The 25,416-nt window shown below is 47.1% G+C and overlaps 2 protein-coding genes across 2 annotated transcripts in view; both read right to left on the bottom strand.

Moving 5' to 3' along the window:
- Window positions 1-7,554: 7,554 nt before the first annotated feature.
- On the bottom strand, window positions 7,555-8,946 carry AKAP5 (A-kinase anchoring protein 5; the record flags this gene model as incomplete). The annotated part of the gene is made up of 1 exon (XM_082317080.1): window positions 7,555-8,946. One exon carries the CDS (start codon window positions 8,944-8,946, stop codon window positions 7,555-7,557), a length of 1,392 nt encoding a protein of 463 aa, XP_082173206.1.
- A 5,799-nt stretch (window positions 8,947-14,745) lies between these two features.
- MTHFD1 (methylenetetrahydrofolate dehydrogenase, cyclohydrolase and formyltetrahydrofolate synthetase 1) overlaps window positions 14,746-25,416 on the bottom strand; it is a 43,103-nt gene continuing 32,432 nt past the window's right edge. Inside the window, exons 20-28 of the mRNA XM_082317339.1 lie at window positions 25,126-25,237; window positions 24,802-24,941; window positions 24,322-24,363; window positions 23,159-23,259; window positions 22,030-22,207; window positions 20,811-20,918; window positions 19,428-19,580; window positions 15,138-15,246; window positions 14,746-14,962 (exon numbers count right to left, since the gene is read on the bottom strand). Of these exons, the coding sequence (XP_082173465.1) occupies window positions 15,157-15,246; window positions 19,428-19,580; window positions 20,811-20,918; window positions 22,030-22,207; window positions 23,159-23,259; window positions 24,322-24,363; window positions 24,802-24,941; window positions 25,126-25,237 (924 nt within the window). The 3' untranslated portion in view covers window positions 14,746-14,962; window positions 15,138-15,156. The remainder of the gene's footprint in view (window positions 14,963-15,137; window positions 15,247-19,427; window positions 19,581-20,810; window positions 20,919-22,029; window positions 22,208-23,158; window positions 23,260-24,321; window positions 24,364-24,801; window positions 24,942-25,125; window positions 25,238-25,416) is intronic.

The following is a 25,416-nucleotide window of genomic DNA, read 5'->3' as shown; positions in this document are numbered from 1 at the left end:
GGTGCAGTAAGGGGTGTGGAATAAAGGGCATTTATCCCCCCTTCCAGCATGGGGTCTGGCTATTTTACTGAGAAACTTGCTTTTCACCACCTGCAGTGCTGGCTGGAGATGCCGTTTTGTGCAATGAAAGCGTTAGGCTGAACTTCTGCATTACCGGTGCCAGAGGAGCGAGACTTTGACGCCTGTTACTTGCACAGGCCGTCCTTAAAAGGTAACCCGTCCCCTCTCGATGTTCACCTGCAAACGTTTGGATTTTACCTCTTCCACCTTGAATTTTTGGGCGGCTGGGGGAGAGCCATGCTGGCGCTTGCCTGCTGTCTGCCCAGGAGGGGATGCTGATGGCCGGGCTGTGCTCGCCGCATCTCCATGCAGGCTTAAAAAAAAAAACCCTTCAGCTCATTTTACCTTCTGCACAGGCTGTGGTTACAGCATGTGCCCTCAGCCATCTGGCTACACCAGCCATTCGGGCAGGCTCTTCGCTCGCATGTTGTCTGTCAAATCACTGCCAAATCGGGCAGCAGCGGCATGCAGGGGGTGCGGGGGGGCTGGCCGCCCGGCCGTGGGTGCAGTGCCCCTCACCAGAGGGGTTTGGGACATTTGTGCACACTGAGAAGGTTAAAACGGGAAAAGAAATTTGCTGCCAGGATGTAAACCTGAAGCAGGGAGCATTGCAGTTAAAAACAAAACCATGAAATACCGCTAGCACGAGCTTTCTAGAAAGAGTATAATGCTGTTACTGAATAGTTTTCTACTATTTTGGAGGCAGAAGGTGTAAATCCCATGTAAGCCAAGCCTTCAGAAGTGCAGAGAGAAGTGATCTCGGCACATGCAATTCAGCATCATTGAATGGGACCATGAGCTATCAGTGGCCAAGCGGGAGGTTTCTTCTTGGCTTGTCAAAGCCCTCCCACGGCAATCTGCCAACAGCAGGTCGTGCCATACCGCTGCAATCAGCTTCAGCTTCGCTGTTTAATAAAACCCAACCTTTTCTTTCCCCCTCCTGCCATGGTACGCCAAAAAGGACTGCTACCAAGTGGGCTTCCCAGCAGTCCAGCATTAGGAAAATATATTCTGAGGAATAAGAAACGGCGAGGAAAAAGGTCATGAGGATGGATCTGCCCTAAATTACATGCCAGTCAGATATTTACAACCAGACCTGTGTCAGGACTGAATTCCCTGAGACGCAATTGCAGCATTTGCATGTTTCATTAAGAAAAAGGAATGACACAACTTCAAAAGCCGCCTAAGAGAGGAAATGTTTCCACTAACTATCCTAAACCAGACGCTGCACCCTCGGAACAAAGGTGCAGCAAAGCTCAAAACCTTGTCTGCTCAATCAGGCTGGTTTTCACCTGAGCTGAGATGCCCCGGGGAGGCTTTGCAGGGCTCCGGGCAGCCCCTGCATGGCTTTACCCTCCTGCGATGCATAGGGCAATGCTGCTAAAGGCTTCCAGTGGCAGTTGGACAAATTTTAGTCCATGTTAACCCTTCTGTTACTGGGAAACCGGCATAAGAAAACGTTGTGTAAAGCCCTCTGTCCCTCCTGGCGCTGGATTTGCAACCCGCTGGTCGCAGGATGTAAAGCCAGCTATAGGTGCCGGGGCAGGGAAACCAGGGCCGTGAGCCATTGGGGGTGATGCAAGGGAAGAAACCTCATGGCAGGCAGAAGCGCGGTGTCAACCATCAAGCCAGGCCTCCGTGGGGCTGCTGCCAGCGCTGGGTGTGCAGCCCCGCCAAGCTCCGGCCGAAAGCGCCGCCGTGCCGGGGGTGGAGGCTGATGCTCAGCGTCACCCCCTTTTCCCTGCAGCCATGCCGGGAGGGCCCCGCTCCAGCAGCGGTTGCCTCCACCGCCCCGCAGCAACGCCGGACCCAGCAGAGCAGGCGCCGAAGCCTGTCATTAGGGGCCGAGCATCCCCTACCAGCCTCTGTTTATCCCGGCGGTGCGGTTGTGAGCCGCTTACTCATCGCTTTAATGAGCAGGGTGCAGGTGTGCATTCCTGTTGTGCCTGTTGCACACGCCTGCCGGCCAGGCGCTGGCGAGCCAGCCGGTCCCCCAGCCCGCTGCGTCGTGCCCGCAGGCTCGCAGCTGCTCTACAAACTTCAGGGAGATTCGGGACAAGAGGCTTTCAGCGCTTCAGCCTTCCCTGCCTTGCTCCGGCTAGCAAACTAAATGCAAATTCAGTTGCAGGCTGTCTGGGCTGCAACGAAGCGCTGCGCAGCGCCCGCCCGCGCTGCAACGACAACGCCCGACGCCTTTGTGCAGCGGCAGTCTGGGGGAGATTTTGGCAGGCAGAAAGCAAAGCGGCTGAGGCTGCTGGCAGGAGCAAGGATGCCTCGCTCCTCCTCCCCGGTGGGGATGCTCAGAAGCACCGTAGGAGTCGGAGTACTTGCGCTTCCCACCCAGCTGCCATCTCACCAGTCTCACATCACACGGAGCTGTCACGGCACTGAGCCTTGACGCATCGGCACCTCAGCCTCGTGTCTTCATTAAAATGGCAAACAGTGAGAGCAAACGTGACACGAATGACTGTGGTTACATCGCAGGGATGACATCCCGCTCAAGATTAAAATTTGCTCTCTGGGACAACGGCAAAGTGATGCTCGGTGTCTCCGTGCACCGGTAAGGCCTTGGCGCTGGAAAGGCACCACCTGAAAGGACAGGGGTACCTGCAGAAGGGACCCTGCTGGGGCACCCACCTTGGCGGGGGGCGTCTCCTCTTCCAGAATAAAGAGGTTTGAAAGCATGATCTCTGCTAGGTCTAACTTAGGGACGGATGGCGTGACTGCCACGCAGCTCTGTAGCTGCAGATGATACTTTCATCTTAGCAATCTGAATTGCAAAACGTGTTTCCTTAACATCTCCCCCCCTTTTGTATCCAGCATGTTTGTCAGTTTTTATGTAACGAAACCTATTTTAAAATGCTGGGTTTGGGTATTTGAGCTGAAATCCACTTTCCAGCTAAATGGACTTTCACCCCATTGCAGGAAAATCCCATGATTTAGCACAGAAAAACTGCGCCCTTCACAATTCTCTGCACAAAGAAAGAAATGTGAAAGTTGTGCCTCCTAAAAAAAGTTAACCTATATTGTTGCTTAAATAACTGTGTAAGAAATAACATCCTCTGATCATTTTTTTTTTTAAAATCACATTTACTGTAAAGATTTTACCTGGTTGCAAATTAAAATATTTCATTATTTTAATACCACCCAACAAGAGCTAACAAGAACCATTTCTCTGGGAAATAAAACTGCAGACATAAAATAATATTAAAGCAAATTATTTAAATCAATCTGTTCTCTTGGAGCATTTCATCCATTTGAGTTACTCGTGTTGAAACCCTGTATCTACAAGGCAGGCAACATCAGGGCTTCGCTGCTCCTAACACATGGGTCCATCAGCGGGGTCTGGCTTCCATCCATCCATCGCAAGCACAGACCAGGGTTCACACGTACTTCATGAGTTTACTCAATTTCTTATACGCATTTGTGAAAACAACTCTTAGGTTTTCATTTTTATACAGAAGCACACATAAGAAAACGTCCATCATTTATGCAGGGACAGCATCTTAAATCCAAACGCTGGAGTCCTGGCTGCTGTAGATGTGGTCCTTTGAAGCGTACGGAGCTGCAGTGACCTTCAGCGGCTGGAGATCAGGCCCTAAGCAGCCGGCGCCTTTCTAATGCACTTCTGGAGTCCCAGGGCAGGAAAGAAAATGCAATATTTGTTCGTGCCATCATTGTCTACCAACAATTTCCACAAGGAACTTTTCAGAGGATACACTTGTTTTCTGCTGGGCTCAGTGTTGACACAACAAAAAAGCTTTTTATCTCCCTGGAAGCCTTCCTGGGCATGAGTTACACTATTTAAACACTCTTTTCTTTGCTACTAATATAAAAAAAGCTGTGGGAAATGAAAATATTCAAAATGACACGGCAAAGCAGGGATAGGGGACTTGTTGAACATAAAGCCGAGTTGTCCCCGCTGAGGGGAGCGCTGGAAACATCTGGCAGAAAAGCAGCAGCACAAGCCGTGGGGTGAGCAGAAGAACCCAGTAATTCATTAAGATGCTGCTGCAAAGCAACCACTTCCATAATTCAGAGGGGCAGCAAGCAACGCGCTCCTGGATGGGGAGCCGGATGGCCCCAGAGCAATCTGAATGAGGCTATAAGAAACCAAGGTTATGTATTATTCCAGTTTATTTCAGCTGCCGGTGAGGAACGCGGTCCTAAGGCCAGGCCACCCTTTGGTGCTCTGGCACAACCAAGCAGTCACGTCCTCACAGGTTTCCTGGCCCCGTATTCCTCCGCAAGAGCAAATTTATCATTCCTTCTCTGAAAGAATAAATATTTTGTTAATGTTCAACTCTCTAATCATAAAGAAGGAGCAGAGAGTCTTAATTAAGTCATTAGTGGCTGTTATGAGTCTGTATTTTGTTCTGTAAACCTGAAAGAATAAATAGTATTAATGCAATTAAAAATGTATAACTTCTTTTTCCCGTATTTTCTCTATGTTGTAAAGTACCTCAAGAAATTACATGAAAGATGTTATGCAAAAAAAAAAAAAAAATTAGGGTGGGGTCCGTTTGAGCCATAACAGAAAGTGCAGAGGCACTGAACTTGCTGCTCCCTGGCCCGTGGACCCCGTCAGCACCAAACCATGCCTGGAACCAGCAACCCGGAGCCTGGGGAGCTGACAGCAGGAACCAGCAGCTCGCAGAGAAAACCAAACCACCCGCATGGGATCGGCAAGAGCTGTGCCACTCCACGTGCAGGGGGGTTTGACCCCGGTCAGTCTGCAGAGCCTCATTTTCCTCTGGCAGTACCGAGCATCCGATAGGGAACTTAACTGTTGGGCAGCAGGGCGACGGCTTTTCTTAGCCACTGGAGATTTGTGATCCTTTGCAAATACCTTATAGCAGCCAGGACTCTGCTAATGGAAATGACTGGCCAGCAACCGCAAGGAAGCCTTATAAAAAAGAGCACAGGAGGAGCAAGCCTCCAAAGATTTCAGGGCTGTTAACAACTTGAAGATTACTTTCTGCTCACTGTATGGCTGCCTGAAAAGGCTGGACACAACAGAGCACCACTGTGAGTTTATCCTTTCATATATAAAATCTCTCCATAGCTGCCCACTCAGTCACAAGGCAAGAAAACAACAGGTACATTCAACTTTAATGAAATAATCATCAGTTTTATGTACAGCTATAACCGAGGGAAAAACCACCTACAGAAAGGATGCAAACACAACCCTGGATACGGAGCAAGTCACAGGGGCCGGGCTGGACCACAGCATTTCTGCCATTCTCCTCCTCCTTTGAAGACATGTTTTGCCTAAAAGGCAATACTGAAATACATTAAATCCTCCCGAAACTGCTTAGCAGGCTGACAGGAGATGACAGCCAGGCCCTGCGGGGTCATTTTGTGTTTCTTCACTAGAGCCCAGACAGCCTCCCCTGCAGCCGACGCCAGCGGGGCCCCACAGAGATGCTGCGGCCCTTTGCTCAGCACCGACCTGCTGCCGTGCCCGGTGTAATCCCATAAGCAACCTCCAGCACCAGTATGCCTCTTCTCGGGGTGCTGCAGCAGCTCCAAAGGTACGTATAAAAGTCCTTAAAAAGTCCCTTTCAAAACTATGGCAAAATACCTGGAAGGACCAGTACGAAGTACAAAGCCATTAAAATTGTACACACTGAACTATCGATACCTGATAACTTATTAAATAAATTCACAGAAAAAGAAGACGCTTTTTTTTTCACATCCTCTGATTTTTCTTAAGTTTTACTTGCACAGAAACAAGCTGTGGCACTCGCTGCTCACAGTCCTCTCGTAACAACGGAGATGCTTTATCAAAGTTTAAAATGTGGTTGCGTACCAGGTACCAGGAAAGTTTACAGCCCTTGTATTTTAACAGGAATCCAAATCCTACGCTGGGAAGGGAAATCTCAGCGTACCGCCTATGGTCAGTGAGCAATTGCCAAGCGAGGCTGCTATTTCTGTATCGGCTGAGAAATACGCAGGAGAATTTTCTCAGAACAGGCTGACTTGCCCGCAGCTGTACGTAAATCCCAGCTGCGCAGATGCAAGCCCAAATTATTAAAAGGCCCCTTTCTCTGGGAGAGCTGGTAGTTAGAGGCGATGCTCGCACACACACGCTACACTGGTGCAAACCCCCTCGGAGCAGGGCAGTTTGTGGGTTTTGATGGCGATTGGCCTGTCCGGGCATTTTACGGCCGTGTCCCCAGGCCCTCATGCCTAGATTTTTTTCCCTGAGGACTTTGGTAAAATCATTCTGGCATTTCCCTGCATGTCTCAGAGCAAGCTACGTGGCGTGCCGGAGCCAGCCAGAGCCCGGCAGCAGCGAGCCGGACGTAACGCGCGTTTCCCAGGGGATGCCGGGGCTCGCTGACGCCAGGCGGGCTTTGCAGCACGGGGGGAGCCGTGCGGGACAGGCTGCCGCCTGCACCCAGGGGTGCCGGCAGCACTCGCACCAAATCTCCTCCCCAGCCAAAGCAATTCCAGCGCCGGCAGCACATCGCAGCTACCCAAACTATGTCAACACCGAGGCAATAGTTGACTGCTAACATGCATGCAGCTCACTGCTATTTATATCACATGCCATAGAGCAAAAATATGCTATATCCGAGGACAGCTTCACCGTGACATCGTGACTGGGATGGAGGAAGGCGAGGGAAGGACGAGGGCTGCCCGCAGCAGGCACGCTCCCGCCCAGCCCGCGCCGCCGATGCCGCTGGGATTTTGCCCGTTGAGCTTAACGGTGCGAGAACAGGCCCCGCGGCAAACGAAGCGCTGTCGTTTTCTTGGCGTTCGCGCAGCCCAGGGTCAGCAAGGCGAGCGGCTGATGCCGTGCTTTAACGTGTCTGGAAATGCACAGGCTGCTTGTGACAGGGGAAGAGGCCAAATGAAAAACACCGCTCGCCGCAACCATCCGGCTTCATGTGAGGCGACAGCAGAGGTGACCGTGGTTTCTGGCATCTGTACATAGCGAGTACCTGTTTGCAATACTAAACACCAGCCTGAGCCTGTCTGGCATTGACGTCTTTGTGTTAACATTGCAGTCACTTCACCCTCCCTCGTCTCCGCCAAACCCCAGGACAAACCTCCAGCCGCGTCCGACGTGCCCCGAATCCAGCCCAGCAGCGGGTCGGGCGCTCGCCGCCTCTCGGGACCTTTCACTAAACGCACGGTACATACAGATCTACAGCATGAACAGTGGGGAAACCTGGCACGGATGACAGCAGAAACATGGCCTTGACGTAAAGATGCCAATAAATGAAAATACAGTTGCTGCGACACCTTCATTTTTCCGCAGCTGCGGTCGACGGCGCTGTCTGAAGCCCCAGCCCCGGGGGACACGCCGTACGTAGCCGGGTCTGCCCCACGTCCCAGGATCTGTTTCACATAGACACACAACTGAACAGGCATGCAGAATTAACTACACCTCGGCCCCGGGCGCCCTTCGAGCTCTCCCCGCCCCAGGCCAAATGGAGCTTTAAATCACTCCCTGTATGCGTTATTTTGGGGGCATCGCTGCCATCACAGAAAACTGTTGTGTTTATTCTGTTCCAGGGCCATTTCATTGACCAGCTGCTCTATGGACGACTGAATGGCCGCCTTCACGAGGGAAGACGCGGTTTCTATGAGGAGCAATTCGTACTGCTCCCCAGTTCTGTGCCCCTGCTCGCCCGGACCTTTCTCCTCGGCCTGGGGACCGCCGCCAGCCTCAGGGCCCTCTTTTTTACCAAAATCAAAGCTCCCGCTTGATTTTTTGTTCCCTTTTTGCTTATTTCGGTGCAAAACCGGGGACGGCTCGTAGGCCTGGTCAGAGTCGGTGTCCTCAGAGTCCTCGGCTTCGGTGACGGTGATGACGATGCCGACGCCTGCGCTTGCTTCCAATGTCACCTGATGGCTGGAGCAGCCCTGCACGCTCGCTGCATCATCTTTAAACGCCGACGGACTGAAATCCATTGCGGTCTCTTCGGCTTTGCTCTCCTCAGGAAGATTTATGCTCTTTTCTGATTCATCCCCTTCAGGCAGCTCTTCGCAGATATTAGGGATTTCCTGCGGCTCGGTGGTTTCAGGGGCGCTGTCGGGTTGATCCGTGGAAACAGGAGCTTCAGGAGCAACATCCTTGCCTTCTGCATGTTCTGTGGCTTGGGGTAGGCTCCCCTCCTGCAGTTTTTCCTGGGCTGTTTCATCAACGGGCTCCGAATCGGTCCTCTCTGACTGAGCGGTGCGCTCCGTCTGCTCCTCCGCGTCAGGTGCGGGCTCTGTCACGGGCTCGCTCTTCGCAACAGAGTCGGTGCTTTCCTCCGCCGCGTCCTGGTCCTCCTCTGCAGAGACCGGGCTGAAGGATTCCGACTTGTCCGTCAGGGCCAAATCCTCCGGCTCTTCACTAGCTTTATTCGAAATGCCCATCACTTCATTTGCTTGAACGCTGCCCTCTGACTCCTCCACTGCTTCAGAGGGGCTGGGTTTTTTCTTGCCTCTGGAGAACCGCACACAGGGCATCTTCACCCCAGAGCTCGCCCGTTTTTTCGGGAAGCCTTGCGCGCAGCCCTCCTCAGCGTCCACCTCCAGCTGCACTTGGGAACTGGAGGGCGCCTTCTTCCGCGAGGAGGATTTCTGCCTTCTCCGAGGTCTTGCGAGGTTTTTGATGGCTGCCCAGGCTCCTTTGGAGGATCGTGATTGATTAGAAACTTTCGCCTCGCCTTGGTCAGCGCTGGCGCATTGGCTTTTCTCCTCCGAGGCTCCTTCGCATGCATCCTTCGCGGCCAGCCCCTTCTTACAGGGCTTCTTCCGCTTCTTGAAACAGAGCATGGAGGGTTTTTCTGCCTGTTCCTCTGACGGGGAGCATGTCGCCCCTGTGCTGTGAGTATCTACCTCTCTGGGGTTCTCCATTTGAATTTCCTTAGCTGCCTTCGCCATATTCGCTCCTCTCCTTCGTTTGTGTTATATTATTGATTTTCTTGATGAATGCATCAGACACAAGAACTGCAGAGATGCTCAAAGTTCATTTTTTCCTCAAATTGTTTTCAAAATAACATTAGTTGCTTTTTAACGAGCGGATGTGGCAGCGAAGAGAAGTTCTGCTGAAGCTATCGCATCTGCTTTATAACTCCCACTTTGTCTTATTACTCACTTTATCACCTCTCCAAGGAGTCCCGGGTAGACGTGAAGTTGCACAGGCTTCTCCTCGGCTTTGCTGGCCAGAGTCACTCTCACCTCCGGGACAACCCACTTCAAGTTGCGCTCAGTCTAACGGCACGACTATTTAATTGCCGGTCTGACATGACTTTTTTTTCCCCCAAAGGATGACAAATCAAGCCAAGAGTTAACAATTTTTATTCACCCCACGGACCTGGAAAGAACTTGCGCTTCCTGAGCCGTCTGCAGTTGTCTGCAGTTCCACATCGCGCAGGGAGCTTGATTGAAGCACCAGTAAAACCAGCGGCGGCCAGTGGCTGTTTTCTGCCCCCCAGTGACAAGGTCAGATGCTGCTTTCCCTCAGCTTTGCTTTCTGCTTCAGTTCCCCTCGCAGGTTACGTGAGGTTTGCTGTGAAGCACGGCCAACGCTTCCCTCTCTTATCTGTAACACAACAAACAAACGATAAGACCTGTAGAGTGATTTTTTTAAAAAAGGTATTAAAAAGTATATATATTTTTTTAAAGAATCTTTTACTTTGAGAGGCAGACCAGGGCTGGAAAAGCAGTTCTACCTCTGGAGGCACCACAGCAGTTTTTTCCACTAATTAGCATCAATATCCAAAGGCAAAATAAGGCCACCAAGATGTCAACCCAGTGACCTTCCACCACAGAAAATACTATTTTGCTATTTTGTGTGGTAAAAGGGGATTTTTTTTTTTTTAATTGCCCATATAATGGCAAATACATATTATGCACGCACACCTATGTATTTTCTTCTCCTACGGTTAGCTACATCTTTTCCCCACTACTCCATATGCACTCATAGTTCCAGCTAGGGAAATTACACCCTGAGACAGCAGATATTTTTATCTTTAATGCACCATATGACAATATGCAAAAACACAGAATACAAAAAGGAGGCTTGTGGAATACAAAAGCGAAATCACATGGGAAGAAGGCAGCTTATTTATACTACGTGCATGCCTTCCATGGCAACCTCAATTAACACCGCATGTGCTCATCAAATATATGATATTGTAAGGTATATGTCACCCTTTAAAAAAAAAAAAAAAGCGCTGCCTCAAAACATCATCGGAACATTTTTGGATATGAAGACGCAAAATGTGTCGCCGCAAACAGCCCAACTTCTCTGGGACTGGCTCCGTGGCTCCAGGGGATCCCTTACACGGGATTTTGTACTCTGCTTTTAAGTAGTAAGGTGATTAAACCGGGGGCTCCGGCGGGGCGCGCTCCCCCGCGGAGCAGATTTGGGTGGGTTTTTTGAATTTTTTTTTTTTCAAATTTATTTTAATTTTGTAGGGCAAAAGGAGCGAGGCTGACAGGGGCGCGTGTGAGAGCGAAGCCCGCAGCTGCCGGTGCCCGGAGCGGGGCGCGGAGCCCGCAGCCCGGCTCCGCCGCAGCCGCCGCAGCCGCGGGAAGTTCGGGGGCGTTCGCGGGAGCCGCCCGGCGCCGCCGCTCCCCCACCGGTGCCCCCGGCCCCGGGCGAGGGGCGCCCCCCGCCAGCCGGGCCCCTCCGAGGGGACGGGGGGGCTCCTCGGGCAGCGGCGGCGGCTGCGGAGGCCGAGCCGGGAACCCCACGCGTGTCGCCTCCCCCGCGGCCCTGCCCGCCCCCGCCGCCCCGCGCCGCTCCTCGCCCTCACCTGCGGCCCGGCCCGGCCCGGCCCCGCTCCGCGCCGCTCCGCGCAGCGGCTGCGCTGCCGCCGCCTCCCTCCCGCCGCAGCCGCGCCCCCCGGGCCGGCGGGGAGGGCGCTGCCGGCAGCCCCCCGCCCCCCGCCGCCAGCCCCCGGCCCGCCCCCGCCCCCGGGGCGGCTCTGCCCGCACCTGCCGGCAGCCTCCGGGCAGCGCGGGGCGGCGGAGGGGGCGCCGGGACCCCGGCCCGGCCCTGCGTGCGGGGCAGCGTCCCTCCTCCTCCGGGAAAGCATCGCTCCCTGTTTGCAGTGCAGCATCCCGTCCTTTGTGCATCCCTTACGGGGTAGCACCCCCTCTTCTCGCCGGGCAGCACCCCTCTTCCCAAGGCAGCATCTCTCCCTGCTTGCGGGGTAGCATCCCTCCCCTCTTGCAGAGGGGCATCCCCCCCTTCGGGACAGGCAGCAGTCCCCCCTGGTGGGGCAGGGTCCCTCTCCCTCTTGCAGAGTAACCTTTCTTCCCCTCCTGGGTTGCACAGAGCAGCAGCAGACGCTCAAACCACAAACTACACTCAAGGCAAAGGTCCTGCTCAGCCTGGTTTTCAATTTGGATGCCAAGGGCAGCAAGGTGCGCTCTAAGAGAGCGGACGCAGGCCCGGGAGAGAAGGGAGCGCTGGCATTTCCCTGGCTGTATGGGAAGGAAGAAAGGGGGTCTCGCTGTCGGCAGCTCTTTTTTTTCTCCCACCTGAAACCTTTGCAGCTTTACGCACACACTGCTTGGGTCACTGCAGGAGCTACACCATCAGAGGTGGTGGTAAGGACAGCCGGTTCTTGGGTTTAAACTAATCCTCGCCCAAAATACCAGAGAAAGTGCCTCTTTCAGATAAACACTTTTTCTCCAAAGCAGCTGAGATCTAACTTTAAAAAAATTGCATCTCCAGCTGTTATGATTAATGGTAGGGCCTCCGGAAAAAGGACTACCAAGTGCAGCTGATGAACTACACAAAACTATAGCTCGAGATGCCTGAATGTCCCCATTCATCTCCACGGGGAGCTGACTGACGCCCACAAACGTTTTAAGGACATTAACTACTTCACAGCATGTTTGCACATAGCTGCGTACTTTGAACCTGCAAGTGGCTTCCAGCGTAGGCCAGCCTTCGAAAAATACACATGCCCCCCCCAGCTTCTTTATGGGAAAAAAGGTACAAAATGGGTTCTTTTGGCTGAAATTTCAGCCAGTAGGGCAGAAAAGTGGATCAAGCAACCACAAGGAATTGCCTTTTTAAAAGCTCCCCTATGAGATGCGTTTGCTCGCGTTCACTCAGCATAACCTTCATTTGGAAACAGCTTCTCTCCCCGGGGTGGGCGGTGGGTTCTAATTAGGATCCACTTCTGCATTAAAGCCGAGCAAGGCTCCTCAGCACAAGATTTTCCCTGGCTGCAGTCGGAGGCAGGAGGGAAGAAGGCAGGCAGCGGTGGGGAGGGTGGCTCACGTGCGCGCGCTGCCTCGGGGGCGGCGTGAAGGAGGCAGGTTCTCATCAATCCCATTCAGAAACACCTCACATGGAATTCAATTATTCCTGCTGCTCCAGGGGACGACGGTAGCACCGAAGGCTATGGCGCGAGGGAAATAAACGTCAGGGTCTGCGGCAAGCAGAGGATCTGGTCTGAAGATGGATAAGCTTGAAAGAAGATCCCGGCCCAGCTGTAGGCTCCGGTTTTCTTTCTGGGCCCACACTGAAGCGCAGCAAGCCAGCCAAGCAACACTTTCTCCTTTTGTCCCCTCAAAAATCTGTGTTATTTCTTACATGACATGATGCAGGACTGTCATTAGAGCGCGGCTCGGGGAACGGATGGCCATAGCACCAGCCAAGGGCTCTGGGCCCACAAATAGCCCACAGAGAACAAATCCCTATGTAATTAGTTTTTTCTCTAGGCAACGGGAAGAGAAGACAACCTTCCAATATTTAGTTAGAAGAGATTAAGTGTCCTTTGTGTCTTATTTGATAGGGCAAGAACTAGCTGGCATACTTAGTTACAAAGGAGAGAGTTAAGAAAAACCAACCTATTTATGAACCTGCCCCGCAAGACCTAGAGTTGGGAGACTGGAGATCTCACAGCCCAGTAGGTTTAAAGTGCAGGTTAGAAAAGCTTCTCCACTAACTTAGAGAGCTGCTTGGGGCTTTTTTTTTGGCCCTTATGCTTTGTTGCTTCCAGTCCCCCGGCGCGTAGCAAACCCTTCAGCAGTTGCATGCCCGAGCCGCTGCTTTGCCTGGCTGCAGGAGGTGGACTAGCAACCTCTTGAACCATCTCTCTCAAGCACATGTCTATGATCTCATGCTAAACTAAAAGGAGGCTAATCTTAGCATAAATTTGCACTTTTCCCATCTTTCATAAGCATAAAATGAAGGTGGAACACAGAGCACTTGCGGGAAAGCAGTGTAGCAGGGAAGATTAAATGTAGGAACTGACAGCAGACTTGGCAGCATCAGCGCTGGCAACCTGCTTCGAGGGACGGCTCGGCCGAGGTGCTGCCGGCGAAGAGGCGCTTGCAGCCAGGCACGGGGTCTGGGGCAGCAACTGGGGAACCCCCCTTCTGGCCCCCTGCAAGTGGCAAACCTGGCTGCCAACAAATCCCCAGCTGAATACCATTGAAAAGAAAATTTTAGGAGGCTGTGAATGCATCTCAAATATGCTCTTATGACGATTTAAGCTATTCTCTCTTTGCTTCTGTGACAACCAGGTAATTTTTATTTAATTATTCTCCCCTACTGAATAACTGGAGAGATACAGATCTCTCTCTGTCTCCATATATATACACAGTATTGTGTACTACAGCTGTGCCCTTACATCGGTGCACACCTACAGCCTGATTCTCCCAGTTCTCACCAAAATCGGAATGTTTTTAGATTCAGTTCTGATGCAAGCAGATGGGCCTTGCAAGTCTTAATTCAGATCTTTCGCAGTCAACTGCAAGTATCCCAAATCCACAGAATAACTCAGGTGGTTTATTTCCTATAGATGACACACATCATCTAGGAAAGGAAACAAGATTAAACGCGCACACAGTGGTGCATTGCAGGCAACTTATTACTGCAATAATCACTTCTACTTGTCAATACCAGGATTGCTGCTGCGTACAGTTAATCATAGAAATAAGTTCTACTTCAGTAATCTCAGTGCATACATCAAAAACCCCAAAATCACTTGAAGTATTCACCAGTTTATTTGTATTAGTTAAAAAATTGGCAGCAACTACATTTTTATGTTACAAAATGATTTTTGGCCTGCTGACAAAACTTGCTACGAACAATTCGATCACTAGTCACATTGTCTCTGTTCACCAAGAGGTACCTTAGGAAACAAGGCTTATCAACAGCCTAACTGTACTTATTGTTGAAGCATAAAATGGTCCAAAAGACACATTTGGTAGAAGCCACAGATACAGGCCAGAGATCCAGTCCCTACAGATCTGATATCCAGAGGTTCAATTTCCATTAACAGTAGAATATAGTAGTCACAGATGGGCTTTCTAAAAGGGAAAATTGATGTGGCTCAGGTGCCTGCAGGAATAATTCACAGCAGAAGCCAGGGTAAGCGCTTCTGGAGGGAGATGAGAAGCAAAGGGGGTTCTCCTTGCTCCCTCTTTGAAATGACATCGGTGCAGTTTCAGAGCACAGCGGTTTCTCCCATAGTGCGAGAAGTAGAACGCAGAATTCAGTATGGCAAATAGGAATATGCAGTGTACAAGACTTTCAAAGATAATATATGCTACAAACACCCCATGGTTAAGACAATCAAGCCTCAAGACTGTTTCAAACAGCTCCACCTTTAGGATTTTTAATTATTAAAATCATGTCACCGAATCAAGAGAGGTCACTAAACCCAAGCTTCTGTATTCTGCTTCAGTTACAATTATGAAGCAGGATGGTTTGCAGACGAAGTATGCTTTATATGCTCAGTGTCAACTAGCTTGGAACACAGCAGTTTAAAAATTATTACGGATTAAATCTAAGTGGCTGATTCTTTAGCACTCCTCCTTCCAGTCACTTGGTGCACTATATTCTCAGTCATATCTTGTTTTGACTTAAAACAAAAAATCAGGGCATAGTTCTGTTTACATGACTCATCAGGTGCTCTTCTGGGAGCTAAAAAGAAAAATAAATTTAATTACTGTTACATAGTACTGCAGGCAACTTTCAGGCTGAATTATAATCAAATGTCATTTGGAAACATACGGCATAATGTGAGATTGGATTAACTCCATTATCTCAAGATGAGAAATAAAGCCCAAATATTGAAAGCCTTCAAGACGGCACCTACCTTTGGTTAATAATTCCTTTCAAAAGAGCCCATGTACTTCTCCTGACACCGGGTCCAAGTCTATATCATAGAAACAGGGTCTTGTAGGGAGTCCTGGCATAGTGCTCATCTGGACAACGAAAGACAAAACGTTACAATGGAAGCAGCATAGTTTCGTGCAGAAGATATAATACTAAATCACTGCTGAAGATTACGATGGCAACAGCTGATGCAGCTCCTTGCACGCGTGCATACTAGTTGGATGATGGTCATGTAGCCATTTTGAAGCATTCCGTGAGAATCAGGAACTCCCGGCTCAGCAGACAGATCTGAGGTTTTTGTTTTTACGATGAGGATTTAATTTGGCTTCTGCCTTTGCCAGTGACTGAGCCCAAGATTTGGCAAACCACTTAGATATCCAGCTGACCAGTTAACTGTTAGAGGAGCATTCATGGGCTTTGCTGTGGTGAGACAATAATTACTTGTGGCAGCTTCCTGGTTATTAAAAGGAGGCTACATGTTTTAATGCAACTTTGCCGACTGTAAAGTCTCAGTTGATTACAATTCTTTAAGAGTCTAGAACAAGAAGTGTTAAATAATTAGGAATAATTATTGTTGAGAAGAGAGTTTAGTTTTTGGGGGGTTTTGTTTGTTTGTTTGGGGTTTTTTTTGTTTTTTTGGGGGGTTTTTTTTGTTTGTTTGTTTTAAGTGGGATAAAGCTTAAATAGAGACGGAGAGGTCTGTTCTCCTGACTGGAACATTTCCGAGGCATTCAAGTCAGAAGAGCTGTGCAGTGGCAGAACTGAAGCTAGCAAAACAGCTGCCAGCACTATGCCTGCCTCAGGCCAGTCCTCTCCAGTTGTCCCACTGCCACGCACCCAGTTTCAGAGCCACAGAACGCAAGGCCGGCGGGGACTACACTTGGCCTGATTTACTAATGCAGCTGACAGGATTTCCCCTTCCCTAACTCAGCCTTTAGCCCAGCAGCACACGTAGGCTAAACATGGATGCTCTACAAAGGCAGGCAACTTGTGGCCATGCTTGGTAGTTTGTGCCAGTGGTCATTAACCCCTTTAATAAAAAATTCAAGGTCTCATTTTCTATCTGCATCATCTGGCCTCAGCTTCACAATTATGTTATGCCTGTCTCCATTAAATTAAAGATCTCTTTGGCAACCCGGTATTTTCTCCCTGAGCAAGTGTTTTGCACACTAATCAAATCACCTCCCATTCTTCCTTTTGATAATAAGCTAAGGAGCAAGGAGGGAAAGCTCTATTGGTTAGGCATTTTCTGCAATTCTCAAAACTGTTCAGGGAGCTTCTGGAGTCCCATCCCATTTTCCTAAGCTGTTTACAAGCGCTAACACCAGTCCCATATGTACCGTACCACTGCAGGCCTTGCATGGCTTGTGCGGAGGTAAAAAAAAAATCACTTCAAGCCTACCCTTTGTAATGAATTCTAGGACTGCACTAGCTTTTTGACAGAGCTGCTGCTTTCCCAGACAGAGAACAGGGGGACTACAGAGAAGACCCTCATTCCTTGTCTTTGTGTTTAGTTGTATGAATATTTTGCTCTCAAGAGCCAAGGCATTAAGAGATCCCAAGTGCCTGGAAGGGTTTTCCTGTTTTCACCAGTCACTGCCAGTCTCTGGTCACACAGAGCAAGAAACTTCCTATTTATTTATGTATCACTGAAGAATCATAGAGCTTTGCAGATCTCCACCTACAGATTCAGAGGGCCACAGCAGGCGCTGAGACAGTGACATTCAATAGAGTAGGAGGTGCCATATTGCTGAAGATGGGCCTGACTTTACTATTTCTTGCACTTTCTATTTTGAAAGGAATGATCAATTTTCCTTCTTTCCGACCCATAGGGCAGCCCACAGCGGCTACTCTGCTATCTATTTCTTAAAGCCAGTCTGCTTAAACCCTGAATTTCTATGCAGTACAGGATAACTTCCATTCAGGCTACTCATTTTCTGTACAAGTGTCTACAATGTTTAATGCACTCAGTTATTTTCAGAGCTGAAGAAATGAACTTTGCCTGCATTATCCTCCTCCCCTTCAATATCACATGTGCTGAAAAAGAACACAGGGCAATTCCCACTACTTACTTACATGAAAAAATTAGACCACGTGGATATCATCAATCCCCTTACAAGATTTCAAACAAAACCAATACCAACTAAGAATGTATTATTTACTGCACTTGTGGAACTTCCAAAAAAATGCTATTTAGGAACTAAACAAACAGAGCTGAATAAATAATTTGTTTCCAGTTCATCAGCAGCACCAGAAAAGAAACCCAACCAATTTGAGTCCAATGATTTATTTCACTTTCATTATCTTTCATGCTCAAAGTTAAATCTAGGTAATCTTTGAAATTATATTTCCTTTAAAACCTCAAAGTATTTCATTAGAGTATAACAGCTTCAACTTTGAGCCAGAAAGGGAAAAACCCAAAACTCGGAAGCTGAGAAAAAATAAAATGTGACATACCTTTGTGATTAACTTCTGATAACAAGAATATACATGCACCGGTGACTAAGTTCACCTCAAATTTCTCATATCAGCTTCTGCATAGAGTTACATATTTGCTGCATTTTCAGCTCACAGTTCAATGGCTGCTGCCAAAAATTTATTTTGAGGCTAACACACCTCCTGCTGAATGGGTTTAAAATAGTAATCTGTTTCAAAATGCCCTGGGGATTGCTTCTCGAAAGGACATCCCTTCCCTGGCTTTGTAGACACCACAGAAAAGTGATCTTCATGTCGCTAACCAGAAGACTTACTGGCAGAATTAACACCACGATTTACTACCTGTCCAAGAAAACATTAGGAATCTGGGAATGGAGCAGAAAGGAAAGAGTTCAACTTCATAGAAACTGAAGACATCAGAAAGAGAGTCAAAATGTTAGTTTTAATGTCTGAAAACATCTTTCTCTTGTGTAGCTCATTAATGCTGTGTACCCTTTCCTTCTCCAGTGCTTATAAAAAAAAATTAAAAAAAAAAAAATCATTGTTTGGATTAAATCTTGGCTTGCAAAAAAATGCCATTAATAACAGGAACAAGCATGCTATCTTTTATTTTATCCCAAAACACACATTACTCTCTAAAAAGATGGATGAGCCAGACTTTAATCAGGATGTGGTTATTTTATTTATGTTGGGTAATCTGGAAACCGTTACCTACCTTTTTTTAAAAAAAAAAAAAAAAAAAAAAAAGAATTAAAAGAAGATATCCAATATTTGGCTCTAGCTAGTATTTGAAGGAAGAAGGGATCCAACTCATAAATCAGTAAATTTCATCATCTGAGCCATGCACCCCTAATGCTTTTGAAAGCTTATTAAAACAAACATGTTGCCATGAAGACTCCAGAAAGAGGTTCAGGCCCCCAAAATAAGAAATAGACAGAGCTGCTTGCTCCAACTGCTCCATCCCCTAAAATAATCTAACAATTTATTTAACTTTTGCCCAGAAGAGATTCCCCAGATAAAATTTCCAGTGGGTCCTTTCATCCTAACATTCTTTCTTTGGATGCAAACCTGAACGTTAGCTCATTCTGCAGGTAGCTCCTGCTTCTGCCAGGCAATTCAGATCAAAGCTATTCCAGGATCCTGTTTCCATTGTAGCTACTCTCTCTTCTCTCAGCCGACATTATGCCAATCATGTCAAAGAACAGAAACTAAAAACTCAAGGGCATAGTGAAACGAATTGTTGGAACTGATGCAGGCTGAACAGCAAACAGATGGTCAGCAAAACCATGAGAACCAAATGGGAGGGGAGACTGACAAATGACTAACAGCACAGGTCAGCTTCACTTTGGAGGTGTCTCATCAGGAGTTGTTTGCTTTGTAAGCTTTGGAGGAGTTGTCTTGTTCTACCCTGATCTGCAGGTGTACAGGCTTCACCTGCAATACTGCAAAGTGCTTTCATCAGGAATGCAAAGTTGCAATGGCAATTAGGTGGGCCAAGGACTTCTCCCATCCCCTCTACTGGACTACTGCAGTTCCCAGAATTCATTAGCTAGAGAGCTCGCCCTTTCCTCAAAATCCAGGAAGACAGAGATGTGGAACCTGAGGAGTACACCGGGGGGTTGCTAAGTATTCAAATGGCCAGATGGTCTATTTTAGCTTCCCTCTTCCCCCTGAAAAAACCTATTAAGGCCATCTAATACACTGGACTGTTAAAACACCATCTGTAAATGACAAGGACTACCCTAATTTAAGATATCTTTTGTAACTGCTTACTGGAACACACATGAAGTTTTTTTCCTCGCCCCACAGTTGAGGATTTCACTCAATCACGTACCGTTCCTACTAGTGGATACAGGAATCCAGCACCAACACTGGCCCGAATGTCTCGGATTGGCAGAATAAAACCCGTAGGTGCTCCTTTTTGTTCAGGGTCATGAGACAATGATAAGTGAGTTTTAGCCATGCAGATTGGCAGGTTTCCAAATCCCTGGGAAAGGCAATGAAAAGAGAGAGAGAAAGAAGAGAGAAGTAAGTGAAAAACCAGTAACCTTTCCAGTACACAAATGTAACTGCTCTATTCCGCCATTCTCTGCAGACATGGGACATTTTATCAGGACATTTTACTCCTCACCAACTGCTTCGTTCACAGCCTGTCAGATCCATTGACCATTCTGCATCCCCATTCCTTCTCTTTTAAAGTCTCTCCCTACCCCCTGCTAAGTATTAAAGAAAGAACCACCGGGCCCCCAGCACATCCAAGTGAGGAAAAAATTAAATGGTATGGAAGTGTTAGATATACAACCTTGATAGCTAATTTATTTTTTACTCTCTTTCCAAAATGTTAATTTAAACAGCTCACAACTAAAGTTCTTGTTCAGCTGAGGTCAGTTAATTAGAAATGTTTGATCAATATAATTGCAGGTCGTAAGGAAGTAGCAATTACATGGCTATGGTATTTTGATAGACTTGTAAAGGAATATACAAGAAACATGAAAGCGAGAAACTATATATGCCAGTAGTAAATAGGCTGCAAAAGCAAAATTATTTGAGGACACTGTAAACAAAGAGTGGCTAGTTCTCACATTGCTCTTCTCTTCAAAGCGCTTTATGGACCTTCATTAATGCAGAAGCAGGTAAATTCACAAGAACATCACGCTAGAGAAGAGTAGAAGCAACACAACAGCCAGATGCTGGGTTCAAAACTTATAAAAGTAGATGTTTTTTCCACAAGTAGTATCATGTCACCTGTGGAACTCTTTCCCCAACATAATTGTGATGGTCAAAAATCCATATGGGTTCAAAAACTGATTAGACAACTCAGTGGCACAAGATTTTTTTAAAAAAAAAAAAAAAAAAATCATCAGAGACTATTTAGCACCAGTCCGGCCACTTGTAGTTCCCTAATTCCCAAATTGCTGAAGGACTGGAGAGGACAGTAGAGAAAGATCACTGAATCTTCCTGCTCTTCTCTCCTCATACACTATCATAGATGTGCTTCTGGGCCAGATGAGTTCTGTCTTCTCCACTAGAAGCCAGGGCCAGTTTCTCCCTCCCCATACCACCTCCTCTTCCTCCTCTGCCGTACCAGCATCCAGAGTCCTGGACAAGGACATGGTTTGGGTAATGATTCCCTTCACACACAGTTTGAACACCACTGTTCAATATCAACATTTCAAATGAAAAGCACCATTGGTATCAGGTGACGTGTAAGACTCACTTGCTTAGTGTACAAGGCAACTTTCTCCTGTGCTTCTGGAAGTAGCTCAATGTCACTGGCCCCATAGATCTGCCGTGCAATAAGCCTGATCTTCTCTACAACAGGGAGCTAGGAAAAAAAAAAAAAAAAAGACAGGCAAGTCAGTGTGGCCAAACTACAAAGAGCTGTAATCTCACAGCAGCTTCACAGTCCTTCATACATGTTGTGCAATGCCCATCTGCAGATACTAGAGCTATTCCCATTTGCTGTAGAACAAAGCTATACAGTAATTTGAGGGTTTTCAGAACAGGTTTCATTTATCTTGTTGCAGTTGTTTCTCTTGGTAAGAGGGCAAAACTAGTTTACTACAGTCAGAAACAGAGATACACAACAGTATCTCTTATAAGCTGTGCTTGCATGTTAATTACCCCAGCTGCAAAAGAGACATCTTTATTCTTTCTCAAGTCTAAGTCAAAAAGCGGACAAAAATAATTGGAGGGATACAAGTTAATGGTTAAATAAAAGCACAAATAAAACAGGTTAAAAAAGAAAAATGGAAACCATCTGTTAAAGAGCTAAAATAGATATAATGACATAGCTCTGTACCTCATTAGGTTCTTGGATACATGCTTGCTATTAAAGGAGGATTCAGGCCATAACCTGGGAACTAACAGTGACTTCATTACCTCCAAGTCATCTGCCAAATTTGCTTAAGTACAAAGCCATTAGAAATACACACACACACACTCTCTTCCACCCCAACCTATAGTTCGACTTACTTGCAAAGGAAAAAAAAAAAGTTAAAAATGGACAAATTCTGTTCCATAGCCTGTTGTATAGATTCCCATCCTGAGCAACAAGTGCACCCAGAAGCTCTGCGGTAGGTAACAGGTTTGGTCAGGCTTGTTCCAGTCCACGCTCTTCAGGAATGCACATCTCAAGTTCATGAGATAAACTTCCCCCTACCCAGGAACATGGCTGCCATGGCAGAAACCTGTTTGTCATCTCTAGCAGAGTCACAGCAGCATCTCTCGGTGTCAAAAGTAAACGGTATTTCACTTGGCAGTCAAAACAACAAGAACTGACTAACTAGGTCTTTCAGACTGGTGGAATAAATGTTATGTTCTAAAACCAAATTTCTTCTCAATTTCTCAGAGCAGCCTTCAGCAACTGAAGCTAGTGGAACCAACTGATCTCCACCTTACAAACAAAGTACCTCTGTAATACTGCAAGTTCTTACCTCCACATTATAGAGGAACCTGAAGTTGCTGGGTGCCTGCGATGCTCTCTGAACAGCTTGGGCCAGTGCAACCGCTCCTTTACCTCCCTCTGCCCAGTGAGTGCACTCCACAGCATCGAACGCTCCCGCTTCCTTTGCCAGTTGTACTACAAGGGCCAGTTCAGCCTTTGTATCTGTTCTGTAAGGAGAAAAGTTTGCGCATTTGTACCAGAACGCACACACAGTATATTAACTGTTTGCTCTAACCATTTTTCACTCTTATTGACAACACCCAGAAGCTGTCCAAAATCAGAATCCAGCCATCAGGAAGCTGCTGAGGGGCTATCCACCACAGCCTTCTCCACCTTGGTGAAGGAAGCTACTCCACAGAGGAAAAGACAGCAACAGGGAGCTCTGGAACTACATGCACAAACCCATGACTACTGACAGAACAGCGTTCCAGGCTTTCTGTTGTATCTGTCCTGTATCGGCAATGCAACTCCTGTTTTCAGAAGCAAACTCAAAAAGGCGTTAGTATTGCTGATTTAGAGGTGCTATATCATGTGCACCCAACAAGCTAAAAACCACAATTTCTCTAAATCAGCCAATATGGATTTACTTCAGATGAAGAACCCTTAGCTGGCTACTCCGCTTCAGCTGGCATCAGCTTTAACACACCGGTTCAAAGCCCTTCTGCTTGCATAAAAAGACCACACACAGATTCTATTTCCTGTGCAGCAGAACATGCAGAGCCCACAATGCGTCTTAGCGGGGCATAATTATTCCATACAGCAGACCACTGAGCACAGTGTGGCTGACAGCACAAGCAGCTCACCATCTATTACGAGCTTAGATTCTACATCATCACAGGCACCTTTTGTCCACAGTAATTTGGCCAGTCAGGATGTAAGTGATGGTAGGTAATAGTCACAGATCATAAAATCCTAAGATAATTTAAACTAAGGAATGCATTTGAAATGACTAAGCGGAGCTCCCCTATTTATTCAGCATCTTCCAACAATGCAAAATGCTGCAAACAACACATCGACAGCACTGAAAACAAGAGTTTTATAACTCTGTGTATAAACACAGCATATGAAGTGCCACAATTTTATTCCCATGCATCACTTCCATGTCCCAGCACACTTACTTGAAAGCATTGACAGCCACTACTACTGGGACACCAAACATCCGTGCATTTTGGATTTGCTTGTTTAGGTTACTACAGCCTTTTGCCAACAGTTGAAGATTCTGTAAAGAAGACAGCAAGCAGGAAGCACATTTTATCAGGGGCAGTGAAACTTTTGTTCCAAATCCACTACGTCCACAGCTAATGATAAAAATGTCAAAATGGGAATGAAACCACAAAGGCAAATCCCCAGTGCTGCTTTCTGAACGGTCCAGACCAGTGCATGCGCTTGGATGGAAGCCAGGAAAAGGAATGACTACTTCTAATGATCACTGGTTTCAGGTGCCAAGCCAAGGTAAGAGAAATCACTTGATTTATCGCGGCTTTTTTTTTTTTTGTTACTCTTAGTAAGCCAATACCCATGCTCATTAACTCCCCACAGTAAAGCCTCATTTTCCTCTCTGACACGTTCCTCTATGTATTAAATATCGTTAGCAGTGAAGTTCATGACACTTGTTTGAAGTCTGTGGCAACAGCTTTCTGTTTACACATATTTACATTTTGCAGCATCAGAGACTATTGATGGAAATCCAGACATTTCACCCCTTCCTATGCAAAGAATAATTCATACAGAAGCTCCACAAGTGAAAAAGCTGCAGCACTGTAAAGAGAGCCAAACCAATTACCTAAGTATACACAACCATTCAAGGCACAAGGATAGAAGCTGAGACTTTAGTTCATTTTCCTCTCTGCTTACAAAGGAGAGGGGCGAATAAAAACAGAAACTGCTGCTGCTAAGAAGAGAGTAATTAGAGAGGCACTCTGAATGTTTTCAGAGACAATATTTCAGCCAAGAAATTACTCCATACTGAGAGGGTCAGGAGACAGAGAGTAGATATTACTATGAAAAATTGAGCGCACAGACAATTGCATGAGCTCAGGAGAAACGAAAAGGCTCTGAATACTGGCTAGGTCAAGTACAATAAATGCTTGAAAGAGCAGAGCCAAAGTAACATCATAAAAAAAAAAAAAAAAAAAAAGAACATTACAGCTTGTACGAGGAAGCATTTCCCTGGCAGCTAAAGAAATGACACACACTAGCTATCCAGGCGTGCACTGCATGACGATATTGTGTCATGACCGCAGTTAGTTGGTCAACTGTCACAACAGCTAAAGAAGGTTACCTCTTCCATGTACTCCTTCGGTAAGGGTACCCCAGCAGTGACCTGGGAAAAAAAGGAAAAAAAGATGGAATGCCGTAAGACTTTTATCCATGACAGCAATTCATGCTTGATTCTTATTAAATGGCATCAAGATACAACATTCTACTCTAGGCTGATCCTTTTTTTCTAAGAAAAAAATAAAACGAAAAATAAAAGACTGCAAGATGCACTCACAATACAACAAATGACTGACTGTGGTAATATCACAAGTGCCCCAGCACACAAGCACTTCATTAGGACAATAAAACAAGCAGGTATGTACCTATAACATACGACAGTGAAGCAGCTTACAAGCAACAGGGACATATGGATTCATTTTACAACTGCAAATCTCAAGACAATTAATTACAAGCAGATCAAACCCTACAGGGCTTTAAGCGATTGGATCAGAACAACAGTAACAGCCCCGCAGGCCTAAAGAAAACCCTGCCTAGTACTTACTGCAGGCCCTCCTCCATGCATTTTCAGAGCTCGGACAGTAGCAACCAACACCACCACATGAGGCCGGAGACCAGAATAGCGGCACTTAATATTAAAGAATTTCTCCATGCCTATGTCTGCACCAAATCCTGCTTCTGTAACTAGAGTAGGAATTAAAAGAAAAGAAGCTTGTGAGAGGTTGCTGGGTGGAGAAATCATGCTCTGATTATATAAATCGGAAGCTTCTTCCAAGACAAAAAAACCAAAGACAGTCACAATAAAAAAGGCAGATCCCTCCCTGCAGAACAAACAAGCAAAAAGCAAAAAAACACCCCCCCCACTTACCAACAAATCCTTCTTTACCCACAAGCTTCAGTGCTATTTTGTCTGCCAACACTGAAGAATTCCCATGTGCAATATTGGCAAAAGGTCCAGCATGAACAAACACTGGTGTTCCCTAGAAAAGGGGGTGAGTGGGGGTGGGAAAGAGAGAGAAAGAGAAAATCAGAGGGTACAGTTTAGCAAATCTGCAGCATTTCAGGAGCTAAGTACTATGGTACCTGAAGGTAAAGAAAAATGCTTTTAGAAGACAGATCTTAAAGCCTTCTGATCAAACATTTGTTATCAGTAATAAGG

The sequence above is a fragment of the Platalea leucorodia genome (genome assembly GCF_965183815.1).
Source record: "Platalea leucorodia genome assembly, chromosome: 7".
NCBI lineage: Eukaryota > Metazoa > Chordata > Aves > Pelecaniformes > Threskiornithidae > Platalea > Platalea leucorodia.
Note: the sequence above shows the minus strand (reverse complement) of the source record. Positions and strands in the feature narration are given on the sequence as shown.